At 41.7% G+C, this 22,051-nt stretch overlaps 6 protein-coding genes across 6 annotated transcripts; 5 read left to right on the plus strand and 1 right to left on the minus strand.

Moving 5' to 3' along the window:
- Window positions 1–2,255: 2,255 nt before the first annotated feature.
- EAF01_008646 (uncharacterized protein) lies at window positions 2,256–4,651 on the minus strand. The gene is made up of 4 exons (XM_038916902.1): window positions 4,558–4,651; window positions 4,123–4,493; window positions 2,944–4,065; window positions 2,256–2,883 (listed from the first exon to the last, which is right to left on the minus strand). Exons 2-4 carry the CDS (start codon window positions 4,187–4,189, stop codon window positions 2,606–2,608), a joined length of 1,467 nt encoding a protein of 488 aa, XP_038767296.1. The 5' UTR covers window positions 4,190–4,493; window positions 4,558–4,651; the 3' UTR covers window positions 2,256–2,605.
- A 560-nt stretch (window positions 4,652–5,211) lies between these two features.
- EAF01_008647 (uncharacterized protein) lies at window positions 5,212–5,559 on the plus strand (the record flags this gene model as incomplete). The annotated part of the gene is made up of 1 exon (XM_038916903.1): window positions 5,212–5,559. The coding sequence occupies one exon, from the start codon at window positions 5,212–5,214 to the stop codon at window positions 5,557–5,559; it is 348 nt and encodes a 115-aa protein (XP_038767297.1).
- Window positions 5,560–6,358: 799 nt separating this feature from the next.
- Window positions 6,359–10,134, plus strand: EAF01_008648 (uncharacterized protein; the record flags this gene model as incomplete). Its single annotated transcript, XM_038916904.1, has 4 exons — window positions 6,359–6,602; window positions 6,847–8,768; window positions 8,825–9,921; window positions 10,041–10,134. 4 exons carry the CDS (start codon window positions 6,359–6,361, stop codon window positions 10,132–10,134), a joined length of 3,357 nt encoding a protein of 1,118 aa, XP_038767298.1.
- Window positions 10,135–13,279: 3,145 nt separating this feature from the next.
- Window positions 13,280–15,100, plus strand: EAF01_008649 (uncharacterized protein; the record flags this gene model as incomplete). Its single annotated transcript, XM_038916905.1, has 1 exon — window positions 13,280–15,100. One exon carries the CDS (start codon window positions 13,280–13,282, stop codon window positions 15,098–15,100), a length of 1,821 nt encoding a protein of 606 aa, XP_038767299.1.
- A 1,344-nt stretch (window positions 15,101–16,444) lies between these two features.
- Window positions 16,445–18,579, plus strand: EAF01_008650 (uncharacterized protein; the record flags this gene model as incomplete). The annotated part of the gene is made up of 6 exons (XM_038916906.1): window positions 16,445–17,107; window positions 17,196–17,395; window positions 17,464–17,503; window positions 17,573–17,969; window positions 18,025–18,174; window positions 18,240–18,579. The coding sequence occupies exons 3-6, from the start codon at window positions 17,491–17,493 to the stop codon at window positions 18,577–18,579; spliced, it is 900 nt and encodes a 299-aa protein (XP_038767300.1). The 5' UTR covers window positions 16,445–17,107; window positions 17,196–17,395; window positions 17,464–17,490.
- A 634-nt stretch (window positions 18,580–19,213) lies between these two features.
- Window positions 19,214–19,972, plus strand: EAF01_008651 (uncharacterized protein; the record flags this gene model as incomplete). Its single annotated transcript, XM_038916907.1, has 1 exon — window positions 19,214–19,972. One exon carries the CDS (start codon window positions 19,214–19,216, stop codon window positions 19,970–19,972), a length of 759 nt encoding a protein of 252 aa, XP_038767301.1.
- Between the last annotated feature and the right edge of the window lie 2,079 nt (window positions 19,973–22,051).

Consider the following 22,051-nt stretch of genomic DNA (forward strand, 5'->3'; position numbering starts at 1 on the left):
AACTCTTGAGTATTTGAGATCTATTATTTAGTGTTTAGTATTTAGCATTCTTCGTTTATTCATTCATTATCCATTACTATATTCGATATTGTTACGGGAGCTGCCTCTAAGATCATGTGGAAGTAGCTAGAGATCTCTTGAGGTGGTTTAGATTAAACTTCAAGTAGGAATTCAATAAGGTTAATAATTGGTTGTAATTCTTGTAATTATAATAATAAAACTAATAATTGTTCTTAAGCATAAAGCTTTATATTATAATGAAACTTATTCTTTTATATAGATCTTCATTTTCTATTATATTCCTTAGAATTTTTCTATAGACTGGATCGCTACGGACCTCATTGCGCTCCAGAAGCATTACAGCTCCTTAACACTCTATCACCTACCCATAGTTATGTGACGCGGTACTTCGTAAGGACTGTCGTAACAGATATCTGATGTGTATTCAGTCAAAAACTATAATTTATATATTATCAATAAAGCTATATATTTTCAAGCAATCAAATAATTAAATTAAATAATCATAAACAATTTATGAAATAACCCTTATAAATATTAAATTAATATATATATATATATATATATTGATTCATTAGAACATATTGTTTATAATATAAAAACTAATTTTATTTCTAAAGAATTTCAATAATATACTATCTTAATAATTATTCAAATAAAAGTAATTCTTATAAAAGCTTATTTGTTGGGAGAAATCAGCAATCAACTAGCTAGCTATTTGTCTTCCATTACACATAAATCAAGCTCTGAATAGTAGATAATAGATAACAGACATTCGACACTCTCTCGATCTTCACTATTCAAATGCCAGGTTTGGTTCTGGAAGACTTGTTTTGATGTGTTTTTTTTCCTCCTCTATTTCCTTATTTGAAATCTTAGGGCTCACTACTACTAATACTACTGGATTAAATTAGATGGTCTTTTTATATACCTCACTATACTACACAATACTATTGTATTCCCTTTCATTCTATTTCATAAAAAATCAAAAAAGTCCAGTAGGTGGCCACCTACATCGTCTATACTGAAGGTCTCAATGGTATTACTATCCCTCGTGTTCTATTTCTTGGATATGATCAACCTCGCAATTAAACCCGACCCCTCAAATCAGGTTCTCATATCTTCTAGTTCCTTTCCTTTCCTTTTCCCATTTTCCATTTCCCCTCTCTTCCCTTTCCCCTTTCCTATTGCCCGTCTCCTTCCTCTCTTCTTCCTCTTTCCCTTTTTCTATTGCCCATCTCCTTCCCTCTTCCATCTCCCATTTTCTCCTCTCACTACCCCAGACTCCGGCCTTCAGACCTTCAGACCTTCAAACCTTCAAACTTTCAAACCTCCAACCCTCCAACTTTAGCCCCTCAACCCTCCGACTTCAAATCTTCAAATCTTCAAACGCACCACCTCCACACTCATTCATCCACATTCTCAACCTCATCCTCAACATATACATATATACATATACACATATACACACATATACAAATCCAAATCCACACCCTGAGACACCACCTCAAGATACCCCAAAGATATCTCCCTTCAAGATATTTCCCTCCAAGTGAAACCTAATATCTCGATTTAGATACATTACATACTATACACCATACTATACACCATACTATACACCATACTATACACCATACTATACACCATACTATACATACCATACATTACATACCTATACATCATATACACACGAAAGATTCTATATCTACAAACAACTCCAACTCCAACTCCAACTAATCCAAGCACTTAATATAATTCTATTCTCCTTCTCCTCCTCCTTCTCCTCCTCCCCCCCTCCTTTTCTAACCTCTAACCTCTAATCCCATCCCCAAAAGTCCCATCCAGTTCGAAATTCATATTCAAATTCAAACTTAAACTTACACTTAAATTCAAAATTCAAATCTACACTACACTACACTACACTATACACTCAAATATATTCACATTCACATCTACATCTTCATCACCACCTATCCATCTATAACTCTCTCTCTATTGAACCAACTACTCTACTCGACTCGACTCTATTCTACTCTACCCAGCAAACCGTCTCATACCACCCCACCCCACCCCACCCCACCCCATCACATCACATCACATCACATGCAAACCCCCTCCTGAATCCAAAATTTAGAGCCCAAACCATAATTTCCTATAAATCTATACTATAAATATTCCAAGCAATACAAGCATTATCAAATTCACAAATCCATCATTTCAAAGTAATTCAAAAACCAAACGTTCTTTCACATGTCAGAGGGGTAGAATTCTCATAAATTTTGAGTCATGGGACTGCAGCAAAGTTGTTCTATTGAACACCCTTCATCGTTTTGGTATCCTCTCTCGCCTAGGTATGCTTCCTCATAGAATCATATCTCGCTCCCTCTGCCACATGGTATCTTTTCATCAAGCTTTATTTCATGCTATTCAACATTTCGCTTTCCTGCACAATCAATGCAACCCCAATGATACCCCAGACATCCTAAATATCATCTTCCTTTCATATTCCCATTAAATCTCTCCCATTACCACAACCAGCCCTTGAGTATCCATATCTCCCTTCCTCAACGATCCAATTCCCATTTCCCTACTCCATATCCTCATCCTCATCCTCCTCATCCTCCTCACCACTCGCAAATTGATTAATTTGATTTCTTCGTCCATGAGCTGCAACTCTCTGCCATGGATATTTCAACTTGTCGGTATCATCATCACTAAATCCCATTTCATCTTCATCACTATCATCCTCGTCGAATTCCTCAAGATCTGAAGCGTTACCAGTACGATATGCATAAGCATTTCTATTGTACTCATCGTCCGAGTCGACTTCCGCATCAGGGTAATCGGCGGTGTAGTGATTCTCATCTTGAAGGGCGTGTTAGCATGCTTATTTGGAAGAAATCAAAAAGTCAAGGGGGAGCAAACCATTCTCATCTTCTTCTGCCTCATCTTCTACTTCTTCATCCGTATCCCAATCTTGATAAAACTCGTCAATATCTGATTGAGCATCGAGCACAAGAATACCAAAATTAATCTTATTGTCTTCATTCTCGATATCTTCAGCCGGGACACGAATATATGTCTCAATGATATACTCTGAATCAGTATCCACATCTCCATCAGTCTCAACTCCAGACATTTGATTGTCGTCAACTTCCATGACATTTTCCTCTGGATGACGTTCCTTATAGCGTAAAGCTGGTACTTTGGGCTTGAATCTAGTAGATGTTGATTTGCGATAAGAGGATTGTACTGGTACAGATGGTTTAGGTTCTGCTGCCTTGGATTCTGCAATACTACGACCAATTTCTTGTAGTGTATAGGCTTGCATCTGTGCTGCCAAATCATCTGTATCGAGACCCCAAGGGTTGACCAACGCAGAAGGTGGTTTTGGTTGAGGTGCAGGAATTTCCTTTGTATCTTTCGTCTCTTTTGGAGGTGCTACTTGCACTCTCGATCCTCGGCCTGGCTTTTTCTGTGGTTTTTCTTCTTGGTCTTGTTTCTGGGTAGCAACATTCTCCGATTTTATAGCAGCGTTGGCTACAGATGTCCACTTCTCCTCCTGGGTCTTTTGTCGCACGCGACGCTCAATGAACACTGTGGCATTGCGCTTTCGTACTCCAGTACTTGGGCCTGGAGAAATAGAAGGTGTTACACTTCTCGAAAGATGGAATCGTCTCTGTTGAACTGCTTTGTTCGTACTTCCGATATTTAACTGGCGCTCACTACTTGAAGGTTGTGTGCTGCTTGAAGCATGATCTACTTCATCATCTTGTCTTGTAGGAACGTTGGCAGTCGGAAGTTGGGTATTGACTTCGTGATCCTCTTTGTTGACTTCATTTATTGATTGGACAGTTCCTTCACTTTTCCCTTGTTTTTTGACAGTTAAAGACCGAGAGCTTGTGGAACGATGTAGAGGTTTGATGCGTCTTCCCGGTGGAGCTGATTGAGGAGTAGAGGGGGTAGTATCGGCTTGTGGAGTTTGTTGTCTCGAGTAAACAAAATCGGTGGTCCGACGTTGTCGTTTTGTAACGGCATCATCCACACCTATGAGGATTTGAGTTAGTAATTCTCAGCGGCGCAGAGAGATTCTATTTAGCTTACGAAGAAAATCTTGAGGTAAATCTGTGGCTTTCCTCTTGATATGAATAATTGATGGTGGCAGAGACATGATTGAATCGAATCGGGGAGACCACAACCTGGAATCAAGGGATGCTCGAGAAGGTTTCTGCGGGAGATTAAACAAAATTGCACAGTGATTATATATCACTATATCACTGTAGATAATGAGAATCTGGTATGGAATCTGTGTTTATTATAGGGTTGATCTTTGTTTGCAAATTGTGGTATGGTTGAGGTTCATACTGTAGCAAGGTCGAAGTCCTCGAGGTCTTCAGTAGTGAATTTATGATTATCGAGACACAGCCTCCGTGTGATGAAAAAAGCAGCACACCAAATCACTCAAGTAAAATCATCTAATTATAATAAAAAGTGATTAGAACGTATATATTTCAATATTTTACTATGATAAGAATTTACCTTCAAATACTGATTATGATAGATTAATAGCTGACCAATATATAAGTATTCAAGAATCAATCAATGTGAATCATGTTTCTTCGATTTGATATCGAATATTGAAAAGAGTAGTAGTATATCTTGGAGCTCCCTTCTTTTTCCTTCTTGCTGGAACGTCAGCCTCGACGAACAATATTGTTGGCCTTGCATGATGAGGCTGAGATATCACATGACATATCTACCATGATCGTCGCGCTACGGTGGTCGCTCCCGTTGGCTGTAGTAAACGAACCAATGATTAATCACACTGCTTCGAGATTGTCCAGCTTTTTCATAGCTCTATCCTTGCTTTGAGAGATCTCCCCACTTTCCAAGTCGAGCTAATGGAGGCCCGGCCTATCATAGTCAGTACTCAGTAGAGTCAGTACTCAGTTCTCCAGATCGATCTTCTCTTTGGAAGGAGATGCCCACACCCAATCTTGTATCATTTATCATTCCACACTTCACTTCACTCAACGAGTCACCACTCACGAGTCACCACCCACGAGTCACTACCCACTCACGTATCTTTCCCTTCACTCCCTTCACTCCCTTCACTCCCTTCCCTCCCTTCCCTCCCTTCCCTCCTTTCCCTCCCTTCACTTGGATATCTCGACTCCTCTGAAAGGTACAGAAATGTTGAAATCACTTAAAGTCCTGCCCATCCTAATCAGATTCACCCTATGTATCCTCATCCTCAATGAAAAAAATTCTCACGGCGGAGCAGCCCAACAATCATCTGGCGTGAGCTATGATGTGGCTGCCAGCAATGTCGCACAGATAGCAGGTGGACATCAGACCTCTCATTCGTCCAGAAGTGCATCTATCAAGGGTATTTTCTTATGTGACGCACGTCTTTCCCCTCCCCAAATGCTGGTGTACCCAAAGAAAGAAGAGCTTGGTCTTTCTCTCAAAGGACTAGGACGAGTACGGAGTAAGCTTGCATTGTATCTAAAAAGTGGTGTTGCTTTGCCAATCCAATAAATCTTGATAATATTAAAACCTTCACAACGAACAACTGATCTGATCGACGGTTCTTTGTACTTCATCTCTCATCTCGATCTCTTCAATCCTCTTCGTGAAAGAGAATCATTACAACGTCCCTATTTAATATCTGGTTCATCCTATCAGTTTTTGGTCCCGATAAGCCTTGTCGTTATCAGCCTTATCTGAACGACAACAACCTCCAAAATACTCTCGTTTTCGACGTCAACTTTGGATATACATCACCCAATTCATGCATCGTTGCGCAGTATAAGATCAAGTTGGCTCTCAGTATCACTTCACGACCTTCCAGGTACTATCACAATCCTTTTCCGTTGCAAGACATTCTTGGGTGAATAATCTTGTCGAGGAAGAGTTGTTTAGTATCAGAGCCAATTAATCATCTCTAAACAGGTACGAATCAACGTTCTTTCCTTCTCCCTTCCCTTCCCCTCTCTTCTTTTCTTTTCGTTTCGTTTCTTTCCTTTCCTTTCCCTTCCATCCTCTGCAAAATACTGCACATGTCGTCACTTGCTCTTCCTTCTCTCGGTGAATTATTTTGCATCTTGGTAGCATCCACGCTGCCGTACAAATCTCTGCTTGTTTCGAGAAGCTCCGAAAACCTCCCTCTTCGCCATCATTTCATTTACCTACTGTTCTCATTCTTCCAGACAGTCTCTCTGCTGTCTATGACCGGACACTCCCTCCTATATTCCATAAAGCAGTGATATCTTTCCTTTCTTGATCTCAATTACACATCGAACACCGGTAATGACAGCTCGCAGATTACTAGGTCAATATGGCAGACACCAAGACGTCAGTTGTCATTACATATTCCAAACCAGGAACTGCACCACCAATATATCTTGCCGGTTCCTTTCCTGAATCAGGATGGCAGCCTCGGGAGATGGAATATAAAAATGTTTCCAATGATCATTACGTGTTCTCGAAAGCTGTCGAAGTAGAGGAGGGCAAAGAATATCAATACAAATTCAGAATTGGTGATGGGGATTGGTGGATGTCGGATGAAGATGCTCCAATTGGTATGTGGATTATCCTCGTCTTTTTGTTTACCCTCTGTTTTTGTTTACCTCTGTTTTTGTTTACCCTCTGTTCCTGTTTACCTCTGTTCTTGTTTACCCTCACTACTTCAAACTTCCACAGCTTCGTTCATTACAAAATATGGTTGCCACATATGAAGCGAATTTCAATTGATTAATCCACTTTTCAATGCATGATAAATTAATTTTAATTTTTCGGATATTTAAATAACACTCATTTCTACAGTTGTCGATGACATTGGAAATCGAAACAACCTTCTTTCAGTTCCGATCAAATCATCTTCCCACAACAAGTCCTCTTTCGACGAAGAGAATTCAACTCCCCGCACAATACCCGAAACTGATATCAAAGCTTCAACAATGGATACCATAATTGAACCAACTCAACACACCGAGTCTGAAGACAAAGTTTCTGATAACCCAAATCTCGAGACAGTCACGTCAGTCAAGGATTCTCCGTTGGATCATGGCGTCGAAACCGAATCAGAGAAGCCCAAAGAGACGCATGAATCATCACTCCCTGTTGCCGAAGCTGGTCATGCAGTTGAGTCTGGAAAGGAAACTCCAGAACTAGATTTGTCTAGCGTGCCGGCCGAAGAGCTTGAAGTTTCAACTACCGGATTCGATGAACCGAAAAATGTGGAATCACATTCTCAACCAGTAACCGAGGAAGTAAAGACTGCTACCGCAGATCTCCCCGATACGTCAAGTGTACCAGTAGATGAGCTTGAAGTTTTAGATACTGAAATTGAAGAACCCTCAAATTCGGAGTCACATGCTCAAGCAGAGACTGCCAAGGAGTTGGAGACAACAACCACAGAAACTCCTGACTTGTATCCAACTCCAACCACCCAAGAGGCTAATGAGACCTCCAAGGATTCTTCCGCTAGTGAAAACAATGTGCCAGAGTCTAAGGAAATCACAAGCCAAGATGATGAGGTACCACATACCGAGACTAGTACAAAGCAAGACGAAGTTACAGAACAACAAGAAGAGTCTGCCCATTCCGCAATCGAAGAACCAAATTCTAGCGAGAGCGAAACAAAAGAAGAGGCTACGCTTATTCACGCCAAAGAGCCAGCGTCCATTCAGGAGCCTGTCACTAGCGAGGACGTGAATGATACCAAGGAAGAACCCGAAGCTGCCCACGTCGAAGAACCAACATTGGAGCCAGAAGAACATGCTAACAAGAGTGAACCAAAAGAAGAAGCTCATTCGGCAGTTGATGACGCTAATCTTGAGGAAAAACTTACGGAAGAGACCGAAGCAAGCAAATCACATTCTGAGCCCTTCATTTCGAGTCCAGTCATCGCCGATGAAACCACGGAGAAGGTAGCTGAGGAGCCCAAGGAGGAAAAACTAGAGAGCTCTGAGAATGATGCTTCCAATGCTGTACCTCCCAAGGAAAGTGTTGAAAGTGTTTCGGAAGATTCTGACTCTACGGAACAAGTGACTGCACAGGAAACTGACACTACACCTAAAGAAGAACAGCCAGTGTCTGAACCAATTGTACATGAGAAACCGATTGAAATCGAAACGGCCACCTCCATCAAGGAAAATGCGGCCCAGGAAGACTTCGACTCCAAAGCAACCGAAGTGGATGAAAACTCTGCTGTCGAAACATCGGTCGATGAGACGATTGAAGCACAACAGCCGGCTGATGAGATTGACTCTAACAGCAAAGAAATGCATGACCAGGAGGTTGTTCAAAAAGATGAAGCCGATGAACCGGTTGATAACACGGAAAGTGTTACGGAGGACGATGGCCATCCAAGCATCCCAACTGAAGTTGCATCGACACCAATTGTAAGTGTCGAGAAGGTTGATTCCGAGCCACGTCATGGCGACGATTTCGGGAGTGATGCAACATATGCGCAAAAGGACGCTCATACTTTACGTGCACAGGATGCTTCACCTGATCATGTCACCATCAAAGAGCAAGCTGGTACTCCAGACTTGGCTAATGTTGCTGCTGAGGTTGCGGACTCTGCTGAATTGCTTGATGAAACACCACCAACACCTCCCATGTCAGATACAGATGCTGGAAAGTCTGGGTATAGAAGACTCTCATATACACCAATCCCCGAGGTTGCAGCAACTGCTGCCGAAGTTGCCGATACAGCAGCTCACATTGATGATGATTCCAAGGTAGGTCGTCCACCATGCTTTTATACACGTATGTAAATTATTGACCTCTTTCACAGCCAACTTCGATTGAATTACCAGCTCCTCAGCGGGACTTCCTCCCACGTGGAGTTGACGATTTGGAGCGGGATTTAGACACGGAAACGCCATTCGAAGAGCGGGCACCACTTTTTGCTCATGAGTGCAATGGACCCCCTACCGCCGAAGAGCGTTTACAATACGAGAGTGCCCAGACTCGACTACCAGCTTCAGAGCCATTGTTCCGTGAATTTGATCCGAATGATCCTGGTCTCGAGCCATTCCCCAACAATTTTAATCAAATACTGGAGCATGTCAGAAGACTTGAAAATCATTTGAGCGAAAACCAGACAGATGCTGAAAGAAACCCACTTTCGCCTGTTACCACGAATGGCAATCATCATGCAACTGCCAGTTTAACAACCCCATCGCCACAATCGCTTGCACATGAAACCTCTCCGCTATTACTTCCAATTGTAGAAGAGAATGCTGAGGGCGAACCAGAGTCCAAGTTAACTGCTCTACCACCTAGTATGGAGGATTCTCAAGCTGATGGGAATGGTCCGGATGAAGCGAATGAAGACTCCAGTGAACAACAAATTGAAGCAAATGATGCCGAGACTTCCAAGAAAGATGTAGCAGAATTGTCCGAACCTGCAGCGATCGAAGCCTCCAAAAGCTCATCGCCTCAATTACCAGCCATAAATTTCCTCGAGGGTTCAAGTAAGCTCCGACCAGTTCTTCCAGATTTGCCTCCAACTCCTTTCGTGGAAAATAAATCACTTCATCTTGCTGAAGGCTCTGCAACCAGCTCTCCCGCCCCAGTTCAGGATAGCCCAAGCATCACAGTCCAGCCAGCAACTCCAGCTGCGAGTGTGAATGCAAATATCGACCAATCTGCCACAGAGGAGGATGCTGCTAAGACGACATCATTCGCTGATGGGGCTAATGAATCACAATTGAGAGCTCGTAAACAACCATCATCTAGTGCACCCGATAGATCGATTACCCCGTCTTCCATGCGTTCTGCCGGAAATGACGCCAAATCCCGCAATTTCCTCCGAGCATTTTTCCAGGTAGTATTTGTAGATTGGATTGGAGGATTGATTAGAAAGTTATGTGGTGGCGGACGTCACACGTAAGGATTTCTTCCTTTGGACTTGGTCTTTCCTTATTTTCTCACATGATACCCTTGAGTCTTCTATTATAACTTTGGACTCGCATCAAGCTGATCGGTACCTTTAACATGAAAATTAGGCTTATAGCCGTTCCTGCACTCCTCATCGTCGTTACTGCACCCATCCTGTACTTATCTGGCCTTGCCAATTTTGGTTTGGGTCTTAGCTCCTGAACACAATTGCTTGCTTGCTTGCAACGGAACGGAACGGATTATGTTTATTTCGCGAATTGCTCAATTTTAGATGGAAGGGGGAAGAGGGAGGGGAGGAGGTAATACAAGGGTGGAAAGGGTGATGAATGAATGAATGATGATGAATGAAAAGGGGTACGACGACGCAATCAATCATTGATTCATTGGTTCATTCATTTATTGACGGTTGGTGAAGGGAGTAGTCTTTTTTCCCGGAGGTTATTTACAACATTACATTGCATTGCATTGCAATGTATAGTAACCTAAGGTTCTTGATGCTTTTGGTACTTGAGGTAATTGAGTAGTCTAGAACCCGAATGAAAATGAAAATGAATTATGAATTATGAAATATTTTCTGTTTCAAGTTTGTGTGTGTAATTTGATTTTGGTACGAAGATGATGTAGAATGTGATTTACTTGGCAGTGTGTTTGTGGGTGTGCAAAGGTATATATGCCTGTGTATTAAAAATGTTTGATTGCTTGAATGATTGCTTGACTGTTGGGGCATATCTCTCTAAATTAATCTTAGAGAAGTGGAACGCTCGAACACTAGAATATCCTAAAGAAGGAATTATGGGTACTAGGTTGGTAACTAAAGTGGATGTTTTTGAACTTTTTGAACTTTTTAAATAGGGTGAATGTGGGTGGATACTAGGTAGGTAGGTAATTTGCGAATTTACACCGTTTATCTGCTAGGTATTGTTTATTGTTTGTTATTTACCGTTTGTTGTTTATTGTTTATTGTTGTGAATTGTGTGTCTGAGGTGAGTGTGTGAGTATGTAAGGTAGTGTAGGTAGGTAGGTAGGTAACTGGTGCGAGTAATTACTACCGGTACCTGGGTAAAATACGGAGAAGGAGGATTGAGGTACTGAAGGGGTGAAGAATGAGAGAATGAAGGGATGAGTGATGGAATGGCCCCTGGTATTTATTGTGTATCCCGATTGTACGAAGTAGAGCATGTACAGAGGACTTTTGAGATGCTGAGATACTCGGATGAGTAAGGTGCTGGTGGGCGTATAGCGGATTGGGGAGTGGATTGGGTATGGTGGGACTTTTTGGTAGGGATAGTTGGTGGAAGGTTGGAAGGTGGAAGGTTGGAGGTTGGTGTGTGGGGGGGGGAGGTGGTACGCTTGGGACGGTGAAGGGATTGGGGGGAAAGGGGAGAGAAGAGAGGAGAGGGGGAGATGGAGGGAATTGGGGAGGGAATTGAAAGATGGATTGAAAGTAAGTAATTGTTATATTCACGTGATATTATGTAGAGTCGTGCTGTGTTGAGTTCTGTGTTGAGTTCTGTATTGAGAATGGATTGTGAGGCGAGATCTGAAGGCTAGGTAACGCTTGAGGATTGATGATCAGCGGTGGGAGAGGGGAGAGGGGAGTATTCATATGTGAGTATCATTCATGGACGCGTATCATCGGAGAAAAATGCGAAAGCAAAAGTGCAAAAGTATGATTCATATAGAGTATACGGAACGAAGTACAAGTGCGAATGCGAATGCGAGGTGCGAGTATGAGGAGGGGGAGGGGGAGGGGGTTGAGATGAGATGGGATGGGATGGGAATCATGGGATGCTATACAATGTAATATGGGATATACAATGAAATATGGGATGAGAAAATGGTACAGACTCCAGAGGATGTGTACCTACCTAGTGTGTTTGTTATATGGGGATTTGTGTACTCGTGAACAATGAACATGCAGAGTTGGAAACTCTGAATTGAACTTTGAAGGGGCCGGGAATTGTAGGTGAGAGAATGGATGGAGTACGATTAGTAAGGTACCTCGATAGGTTACTCTTTGGATTCTGATTCGTTTGTTCGTTTGTTGGTTCTTTCAATGGATCACTTGATCTGATCGTTTGCTCCATTGAAAAGAGAAGAGGAGGGGAGGAGGGGAGGAGAGAAGAAAGAGAAGAAAGAAGACAAAGAAAAGAAAAAGTTGGGTTTTCCTAGGCACCTAGGATGTTCACCGTATGTGATTATGTGATCCAAAAGTAACTGTTGGATTGGAGGTAAATATCTACCTAGTATGTTTGCGTGGTTTGGTTAGCAATGGTGTTGAATCATGTGAGCTGTGCCTCGTGATACGGTCTATGGATATGATAATCTCGACATCAAAAATCATGTTACATCTTACATCGAAATCTAGAATTGCTTAATACAGTAATAAGCAAGCCCTGCGTTAATCTTGTCAACCCTCATTGGTCCAAAATCGAAGGCAAAAGAAATGTGATGGAATGATGGGAATGTTAATTACCGAGGTGTACGGTATGGTATACCGGTGGTGAGAATTTATGATAATTATGTGTAAGTTGTAAGTTAATCTATGATGAGTCATCATCATCATTTACGGTAATTCCCCCTTGGGTCGGGGTATCGGGCCTTGTATCATGTATTGGCCGCGTCAATTGTGAGAGACTAAAGATGCTAGTGCAGATGCTAAAAAGCTTTGGGATTCCGGGGCTATGCAGATGCAGTAAAGTACCTCAGGTTTGGGAGGATAGGAGAGAAGACTAGCAGAAAGGACCCTGATTGAAGTGAAAGGCAAAGTGAAGTTTAATAAAAATTGGATGAGTTGATGAGTGTTGATTCGAATTTTAATTTTAATTTCAATCTCTCACATCCTCACTCTCTCACACATCTTCACTCTCTCACTCATCCTCACACACAACCAAACAAACAAACAAATAATTTCACCACTGCGTATACCCTTTCACTACTGCCTAATGTATATGGATTTTTAATTGTGAATACATACTCTTCCCCTGGTTTCACTATTGCATTGTTTCTTGTCACTTTCTTTTTTATTATATTCAATCCTTTCAACCTTTCTTCTTTTCTTCTTCTTCTACTTCTACTCCTACTTCTACTCCTACTTCTACTCCTACTTCTACTCCTACCAAGACTTCTCGTCATCACATGGCAGTTCTTCCGCTCTTTATTCTATCGCCATAATATATTTGCTTGGAGTTGAAGTGCGACGCCGAAGGAGAAGAAAGAAAAAAGGAGAGAAAGACTATTACACAAAGAACAAAACCATAAAACGAATAGAATTACGGATTCAATAATACCAAAACTTATCAGATGAAGGACAACTTGTATTAGGAATCAGAACAATAATCTCATCATGGGAATCAAAAATCAACTCTACAAGATGTCGCGATCATCATCCCCTCGATACGTCCCTCTCCCTCGCAATTCTCTCGATGCCAACGACTTTACATACGAATACAAAGATACTTCTGTTTCCTCGCGGCGAATAGCATCGAAACTACTACGAGCCTTGAGAAGGATCTGCAAACCTACATATATCTTCCTCTTCTTCATCCTATTTCTATGCTGGCAGGTCATCTTCAATGCCAGTTACACCAACCCTCCCAAATTCTCAATACCTAGCGATGAAAAGGTGTTTATCGCAGCGAACATTGTGGATCCGAATATGATAGATGGGCTTTGGGGTGACAATTTGGTTGCGCTGGTGAATGCGATTGGGAAGGAGAGGGTTTACGTCAGTGTATATGGAGGACCGAAAGATTCCTTGAAGAGATTGAGCGCGAGATTACATGGTGTGCACAAGAAAATCGTCGCAGAGTCAGATGATGTTATTGATCTTTCCACTTTACATCGCATTACTTTACCCAGCGGAGCGACGAGAGTGAAGAGAATTGAATATTTGGCTGATGTGAGGAATAAGGCTCTGGATCCCTTGACTTCTGGAGAGGTGAAGGAGAAGTACGAGAGAGTGCTTTTCTTGAATGATGTTATCTTTGAGGTGGAGGGTGCGATGAGATTATTGTGGGGGACAAATGTCAATGAAGAGGGAAAGGCGGAGTACAAGGCAGTTTGTGGTGCGGATTTTATCACGAGCTGGAAATACTATGATACATATGCGACAAGGGATACCGAGGGTTACAGTATCGGTGTACCAATCTTTCCATGGTTTGGGGGAAAGGGAGAGAGCACCAGTCGAAATGATGTTTTGGCTGGAAAGGATGCGGTCAGAGTTAAGAGTTGTTGGGGTGGTATTGTAGCTTTCGATGGGAGATTTTTTCAAAAGGAAATCGCAAAGTCGACCACGTCGAGTTCGAAGGAAAGCGAATCCAAAGACTCGGATCATATCTACGAACGTTCAACCTCGCTCGCAGAACTTCCGCTCAAATTCCGGTCCGAACCAGAATCTTTTTGGGATTCTTCTGAATGTTGTCTCATCCACGCTGATATCCTCGCAACACCCGATTTCCCAGATTATACTACAAATACCAATGAAGCTTGGGGTGAAGGAATTTTCATGAATCCGTTTGTGAGAGTGACATACGATGCGAAATCATTCAAATATATTAAGTATGCGAAGAGACTTGAAAGATTATTTACACCATGGCAAGCGATCATCAACCATTTTGCGCATCTTCCGCGATACAATGATCGGAGAATGGAGAATGAGGGAGATATTGTGGATGATAGATTATGGATACCCAATTCGTTTACACCAGAACAGGAGCAAGCCATGATTGATTTACAAAAGAATTTTGGTGGAAAGTATGGAAATGCTCCTAGTTCTACGGACAAGAAGAAGCAAGGAAAGCGAGACGTAGGCGATGAGGATTCTAGCTGGCAAGGTTTCGATTCTATTGAAGCATCATCTTCTTCATCATACTTCCCCGCGATAGTTGGAGGTCTCAGATCCCGTGCAAAGACCTCTCCACCATCGAGAATCATGCATGCGAAACGACAGATAACACCAAGTGATGGTGCGATAGCAAAGCCAAAGGGTTACTGGGAGAGAGAGGGACATTATGTGGATTATCAGAGGGTAGCCCGAAAAGGAGGATACTGCGGAGTAAGACAATTGACGATTTTGAGAGAGGGAGTTATTGGAATTGGAGAAAAGGGATGGGTTAATCTAAGAGGAGAGGTACCGCCTAGGGAAGCTAATGCGACGAGGCTATAAATTCAGACTTTCTGTTTGAATGAATGGAAAAAAGAATGAAAGGAGGAGGAGTTCCGATTGATTGATTGATGAGTTGAAGATAAACCATTTTGTTGTTGTTTTGGCGAATAAACCGCGTGCGCTATGCTATGTATTGGGATATAAAATAGATCGATTGGCTTTAACCCCTTTGACAGATAGCTGTCGGGAATGATGGGAGTAGGGCGTTGGAGAGTTTTGTCTTGTTTTGTCTTTTTTGGTGGATGATTGGATGGATATGGATATATCTGATACCTACCACCGACCTATCCGTGGATATATAAAGGATAGGGGTTTCTTGTGGATACTAGATAGGATTTGCTATCTTGATTTTTGGGGAAGAAGGGAGGGATGAGATGAGATAGGATGAGACGGGGTAAGATAGGATGAGATGGATAGGGAAATTATACTCTTTTAATATTGTGTGTTTTTTTTAGGAGTGGTAATGTGATGTGTTGTGATGATGTGTTGTGATGATGTGTTGTGATGATGTGTTGTGATGATGTGTTGTGATGATGTGATGATGTGATGTAATATGAGGATGTGAATGTGAATGTGAATGTGAATGTGAGGAGGGAGGAGAGGGAAGAGAGGAGAGGAGAGGAGAGGAGAGGAGAGGAGAGGGAGTAAGAATGTGAGAATGCGGAGGAAATACTTGGGATTAGATTGTATTCACTTGCACACTTGTGCTTATTTATCTACTTTGGTATTTGTGCTTTTTGCAGTAGAGAATTCGATGGGATGGGATGGAGATGATAGAGTGCTTCGCAACGACTCGCAGAAATGAGGAAACTAAGCAAGTGGATAGGGAAGTAGAACAAGCCTACGAAATTCGAAGCAAAGTCGAGGGAGAAATACTTCTCTCAGGTTGAATAGGTTAGATGGAACTTTCAAGTTCATTGATTACTAGATATACACTGCCTCATTCGGCAGTTGATTGATTGAGTAGATGGTTCTACGAAGTCATCTCCTGGATACCGACTCGGTCGGTAGGCTTACGGGCTTCCCTTGGATGGAAAATCGTATTTTGAGATTATGCGATTCGAGATTGTGCTTTGGGATCGCGCAGGCTGGATCGTAGATTCGGAGTACTGGGTAACTTTCCTGTTGGATTTCTGGTTTCTCTCTGTTGTTATGTTTGGTGCTGAGGTGGGATTTTCCTCCTGTTGTTTGTGTTGATGTTGATGTTGATGTTATTGTTGATATGAATATTGATATGAATATGAATAGGGGCCGATATGGATTGAATATAGATATAGATATAGATGTAGATATAGATATCACGTGCCCAAAGCACGTCAAGCCATCAGATCATCACGTCAACATCCGCAAGCGAAACAATGTACGCGGACGAACCCCACCATTCGGGAAGTTGGACGGGAAATACATGGGAAATGGATATGGATTTTGAATGGTTGGTTGGGGTGAGAGATCAGTGAGGGAGCAACGAATCAGTCGTGTGGATTTGGGGGGTGCGTAGGAATCTTTCTTGAGATGGATGGGATGGGTTGGAATGGGGGTTTGGGTGTGAGGGAGAGGAGTTTTGGTGAGGGATTGAGAGACTTGAGATGAGAGGCATGGGTTGATCGTGCTGTTGTATAGATATTTGCATGTGTACCTATATCATGCAAGTGCATGCTTGATACATTTTAGAGGAGAGAAAAGATGGGGAGATGGTTGGGGGAGGGTTTTTTTTGGGATAGTTGTATATATAGTTGAGTCATGGACGGATATTGCATGGTTTTTCTGGGGTGATTTAATTCTTTTTCATGGTTTGAGACGTGGTTGTCTATGCGAAATTGTAATTTGTGCTTTGGAGAGAATTTGGAAGCAAGCAAGCAAGCAAGAAGAATTGAACAATATGGATGCTCAAGAGATATACCATGGGCCATTCAAAACAACGGGTGATGAAGAAGTCGCAGCTATAAGTGTCGAAGGGAATATACAGCCCGATTAGACAGAAGAGGAAGAACGGTTGGCTAAGAGGAAGTAAGTGATATCCTCTCCATGTGAACATCGAGCGCTGATTTTTTATTCTCATACATCTCCAGAACTGAGAGACTGACAATATATCCAGAATCGATTTCATTCTCCTCCCTCTTCTTGGACTTGCATTTTTTTGCTCTGCAATTAGATAGAGGGAATATCGAAAATGCGTTGACGAGTACTGTTACCACGGACTTGGGAGTTACGACGAATCAGATTAATGTAAGATCGAATGTTTTATCCGCGGGAATTGTGATCTTGAAGATTCCTAGTAATATTTTATTGTAGAGGGTATGTTGCTTTTCTTGGGGAGAGCTACTCTCCAATTCTTCAAAAACAGATAACTAAAGTATTACTAGATCGGGATATGGTATTGCGGGGTGGACATGGTTATTATCAGTAAGTTTTGTCTTTTGTTTTTGTTTTCCAGCTCGCGATGCGATGTATTGACTTGCTCTCGCAAAATAGTCGAGGGATTGATAACCATCGGAATCGGTTGTATTTTCATTCTCTTTCTCCCTCCTAGTGTTGCAAATGGCTCTCCGCTTATCAGCGCCGGTAAATGGAGTTACTTTACTCCCCGTGAACAATACATTCTCGTGCGACGAATCCTCCTCGATGATCCTGCCAAAACTACTCGACATCTTCGGATCACCGGGAGAGAAGTGTTGAAAACGATCAGGAAACCGAGGGTATTGGTTCATAACCTCATTACGTTAACATCTACAATATCTGTTAGTGCAGTACAAGGCTATGGTCCTTCGATCATCAAGAGTCTAGGTTTCAAAACTGTACGAGCAAATGCTATGGCATCGGTTGGAAATCACATCGCAGCGTTTGTGGTGGTGATTCTTGGATGCGTCGCGTTAGTATTACTCTTCTAGCTATATGGCATCTCAAACTAACCATCTTCATTCCAGAGATAAAACAGGACGTCGTGGCCCTGCAGTCGTTTTCGGCGCTGCTTGGTGCGTAATTGCCTACGCTTGCTTACGCATTTCCATTGGAGAAAGTAAATGGCATCGCTATGCTGCAGTTTTGTTTTTCATGGCTACGGATTCAAATGTTCAGTTGCTTATTCCTGCCTTTACTATCCCTTGCTCAAATTTACCTAAACATAACTAACTCCTTCTAGCATCCCCAACGTCTCCTGGCTCTCCATTAACTGTAAATCACCCAAAGAACGTAGCATAGCCATGGCGATGATCATCATGGCCGCCAATCTAGCGGCGATTGCAGGATCGCAAGTCTTCCGCACAGCGGATGCCCCGCTGTATACGCATGCGTTTACGGCTATGTATATACTCGCTGCAGCGACGTTTGTCATTGTGGTGGGTTTGATGGGGTGGTATGTTTTTGCGAATAGGAGGTTGGGGAAGAAACCGGAGGTGGTGCAGGGAGGGTTGAAGATGGAGGGGGAGAGTGGGGAGGAAGGGAGTTTGGAGGTGGTGAAGAGATGTTGGTGGACTTGGTGAGGTGGGGTGAGGGGAAGAGATGGAATGGAGGGGGGGGTGGAGGGGTTATTCTTGAATTAATGTATTTGCGGTGGTGAGGATGTTATTGGATTTAGTGAATGAATGAACCAATGACACAAGTTACTGAATTGTTGTCTTGATACACATCCGCCGAGAAATTCTGCGGACTGTTTAGTGACTCGTGATTCCTAGTCTGCACAATCTCCTCTCCTACATAGATGAGACAGATTGGAAGAAAGAAAATTAGGAAAGACTTTGATCTGAACATTTCATGAGAGGAGGGAAGCGGTAAAATGGAAAAATGCTATAGGATGGGAGCTTGCATTCTATACTAAGAGCCTGCAACTTGTGATAATGCTGGAGTTGAAACATACATGTTATATTCGATATACGGAAAAAAAGGAATGGAAAGCTTTAATTTACAGTGCTTCCTCTGGTAGTATCAACTCTACTAAGAATGATTTCTTTCTTGCTCGAGAAGCTTATGTTGTAGATACAAAACAAGATCCTATATCAATTTTACCCCACCTCGGGATCGACATCTATCTACACAACACAAGTCACAAAGCAAACGAAAAGTAAAGACATACAAAAACAAATATTTCACATCCTCCTCCCTCTCAACTTGAAAACAATGTCCTTCTCCTTCCTCAACAAAACCATCCTCATCACCGGCGCCGGAAGCGGCATCGGTCGCGCCACCGCCATCAAATTAGCTTCTCTAGGAGCCTCTCTCTACCTCTCCGACATAAACCTCGACTCCGTCTCCAAAACCCGAGACCTATGTCCGCATCTCGAATCCTCCAACCAGCAATTCCACACCCATTCTCTAGACGTCAGTGATTCCCAATCCTGTAATACATATATCCACGATCTGGTTCGCGAAGACATCACGATAAATCACGTGTTTAATTGCGCGGGGATTAATCCCACCGCGGTACCGATTCAGGATGTGACGGATGAGTATTGGGACCGGCTGATGAATGTTAATCTGAAAGGGACTTTTAATATTACCCGAGCTGTTGCACCGCATCTCGTCTCGGGTTCTTCATTCGTAAATGTATCATCGGTTTGTGGTATCGTTCCCGTCTCGCAGTTTTCGGTCTACTGCGCGACGAAGTATGCGGTGGTCGGATTCTCGAAGTGTATGGCGTTGGAGTTGGGGGGTAGGGGGGTCAGAACGAATGTGGTGGCGCCGGGGTATATTGATACCCCGACCAATGTGTCGGTGCTAGCGGGAGAGGAGGAGGTGAGGAGGATGGAGGGGATGGTGGCGTGTGGAAGGTTTGGAGTGCCCGAGGAGGTCGCGGATGTGGTGGCTTTTTTGATGAGTGACGAGGCGAGGTTTGTTAATGGGAGTGTGGTGGAGGTTAATGGGGGGATGGCTCATTGAGGAGGTGGCTTGGAAGAGGAGTGTGGGTTTTGCTTGGGATGGCGGGTATGTGACCGCATTGTGATTGGATTGTGGTGTGTGATCATTAGCTTCTGGGGAGCTTTAGGGAAGATATGGAGGTAGGAATTATCTCGAGAAGATATTGCTAGGAATGAGTGCTAGAGATGAGATTATACCCACAACTTGGTTGAAGACTCACCAAGGGGATTGGAGGGGAAATCAATAGCTCCTAATCACATCATGTGGGATGGTTAAGCAATTCCACTTTTAGAAAGGTTATAAATGCCTAACATCAGATGGTCTTCCAGACTATCTATGACATCCCGTTGTAATTCCGGATAACAGTCTGATGATTTGGGAGAGCATGACATGGAATGTTACTACTTCGTAAATCGAAATGTGTGTGACCAGCCCTTAAAATTGGACGATACTGCATGATATTTAATATACTCTCATATTATCATAGATTTGGATCTGAAAATGTGTGGTTAGATATCGTTAATAACCTAAACCTTCTAGATAGATAGCAGAAGGATTGCTGAAAAAACTAGATGAGATACTTTTGAAGACCTACATTTGGAAGAAGTTTGGCTAATCAAAGGTTAAGAATTGAGACGAAGATGGGGTTGTTAGTAAACCAGATTCGGAAAATAGAAACACATAATCTGGTCTACAAACAAGACATCGCTAATTCTTCGGGTCTTTTACAGACCGGATATTAGATTGAACTTGAGCTATTCGGCTGAGATGGAAGGTTAATTTATATGCTCGACTTTCCCGTCTTACTCCACATCCCGTACATACCATGTGGACCTTTCCGTTTTCTTGAGATGTGTATCCACCCAATCGCTACACCAACTAATCAACATGTCCCCTTCTATCCACACAGTGGAAGCTGCATTTTCCATATTATTCAATAATATGATATTAAAAAAGCCATTATTTTCATCAAATAGAGCAAACATCCAAGTCCCTGACTTCGATCTAAAGCTTCTGTGGTCCAATGGTTAGGATTCCACCCTTCCAAGGTGGAGGTTCGTGTTCGATTCACGGCAGTTGCAATCTCTTTTTGTCTTTTATTCCAGGTATGTACTGATTCGTTCGATCGATATTCTCCGGATGCATTTGTTTTTAATCTCGCTACTTATTTAGGGGGATTAGTTTTTGGATACAAATTATTTGCCTGATTTTTCGGATGCTTTTGGTCCTCCTTTACTAATTGCGTGTGAGGTATTTTGGTGTTTACATTGCGTAAGTAAGTAATTGTATCACGGTGGTGGGATGAATGATTTTCAAAGCATGAGATGTCTTATTTTATAACTTTTTAACGAAGTTGATGAGACACAAAAGCTTTTTACTATTTTCAAATTTTCTCAGGTCTGTTGCTAGGCAGATATGTACGACACAAGAATATTGTGATGACTAATCGGTTGCGTTCTTACAAACCCACACTACCTATCCCCTAGACCGCCATTATATGACGCCTCGCTTAACAGGGATCTTAGTGACCAATCAGAACATCAGGATTCTGAGAATTCTCATGATATTAGGATTATATTCATAATAACTATTGAAACACCTATTATTATTATATAAAGAAATATCATATTCTTTACATCCTTATTTGTTCTTATATCTTACTCCTTTTTATCTAAAATTAATAGACTTCTTTCTCAATATAACCCTTTTTATCCTATAAAACTATTCCTTATAAGTATAATAATCCTTTTTACTCTTTAATCATATGAAATAATGATTTTGAAAAGGGTTATAAACCTCAATTGAGATTGGTCAAATCTATTTTATATATTTAAAATAATATTTGAGCTTAAATTCAATAATCAATTTATTAATAAAAGATTTTCGAAAATCATTATACTTAAGAGATTTGATTATAAAATACTTTAATATAATTTCTTTATAAATCAAATAACAATTGATTAAAACAATAACAAAAAGTCATTATTCTAAAGCTTAATAATCATTATATTGTTATTATCAATACTCTGACATAAACGTATATAATTGATTCTTTATATTATTAATATTTATATGATAATTATAATTATTAAAAAGAAT

Source organism: Botrytis porri (assembly GCF_014898465.1).
Source record: "Botrytis porri strain MUCL 3234 chromosome Unknown BPOR_012, whole genome shotgun sequence".
In the NCBI taxonomy this organism is placed as follows: domain Eukaryota; kingdom Fungi; phylum Ascomycota; class Leotiomycetes; order Helotiales; family Sclerotiniaceae; genus Botrytis; species Botrytis porri.

Bases quoted from the DNA above. Each gene is read 5' to 3' on its own strand.
- EAF01_008646 (XM_038916902.1), bottom strand. From the start codon at position 4,189: ATGTCTCTGCCACCATCAATTATTCATATCAAGAGGAAAGCCACAGAT. The intron at 4,066-4,122 runs GTAAGCTAAATA...AAATCCTCATAG, and splicing joins TTTACCTCAAGATTTTCTTC to GTGTGGATGATGCCGTTACA. The intron at 2,884-2,943 runs GTTTGCTCCCCC...ACGCCCTTCAAG, and splicing joins GGCAGAAGAAGATGAGAATG to ATGAGAATCACTACACCGCC.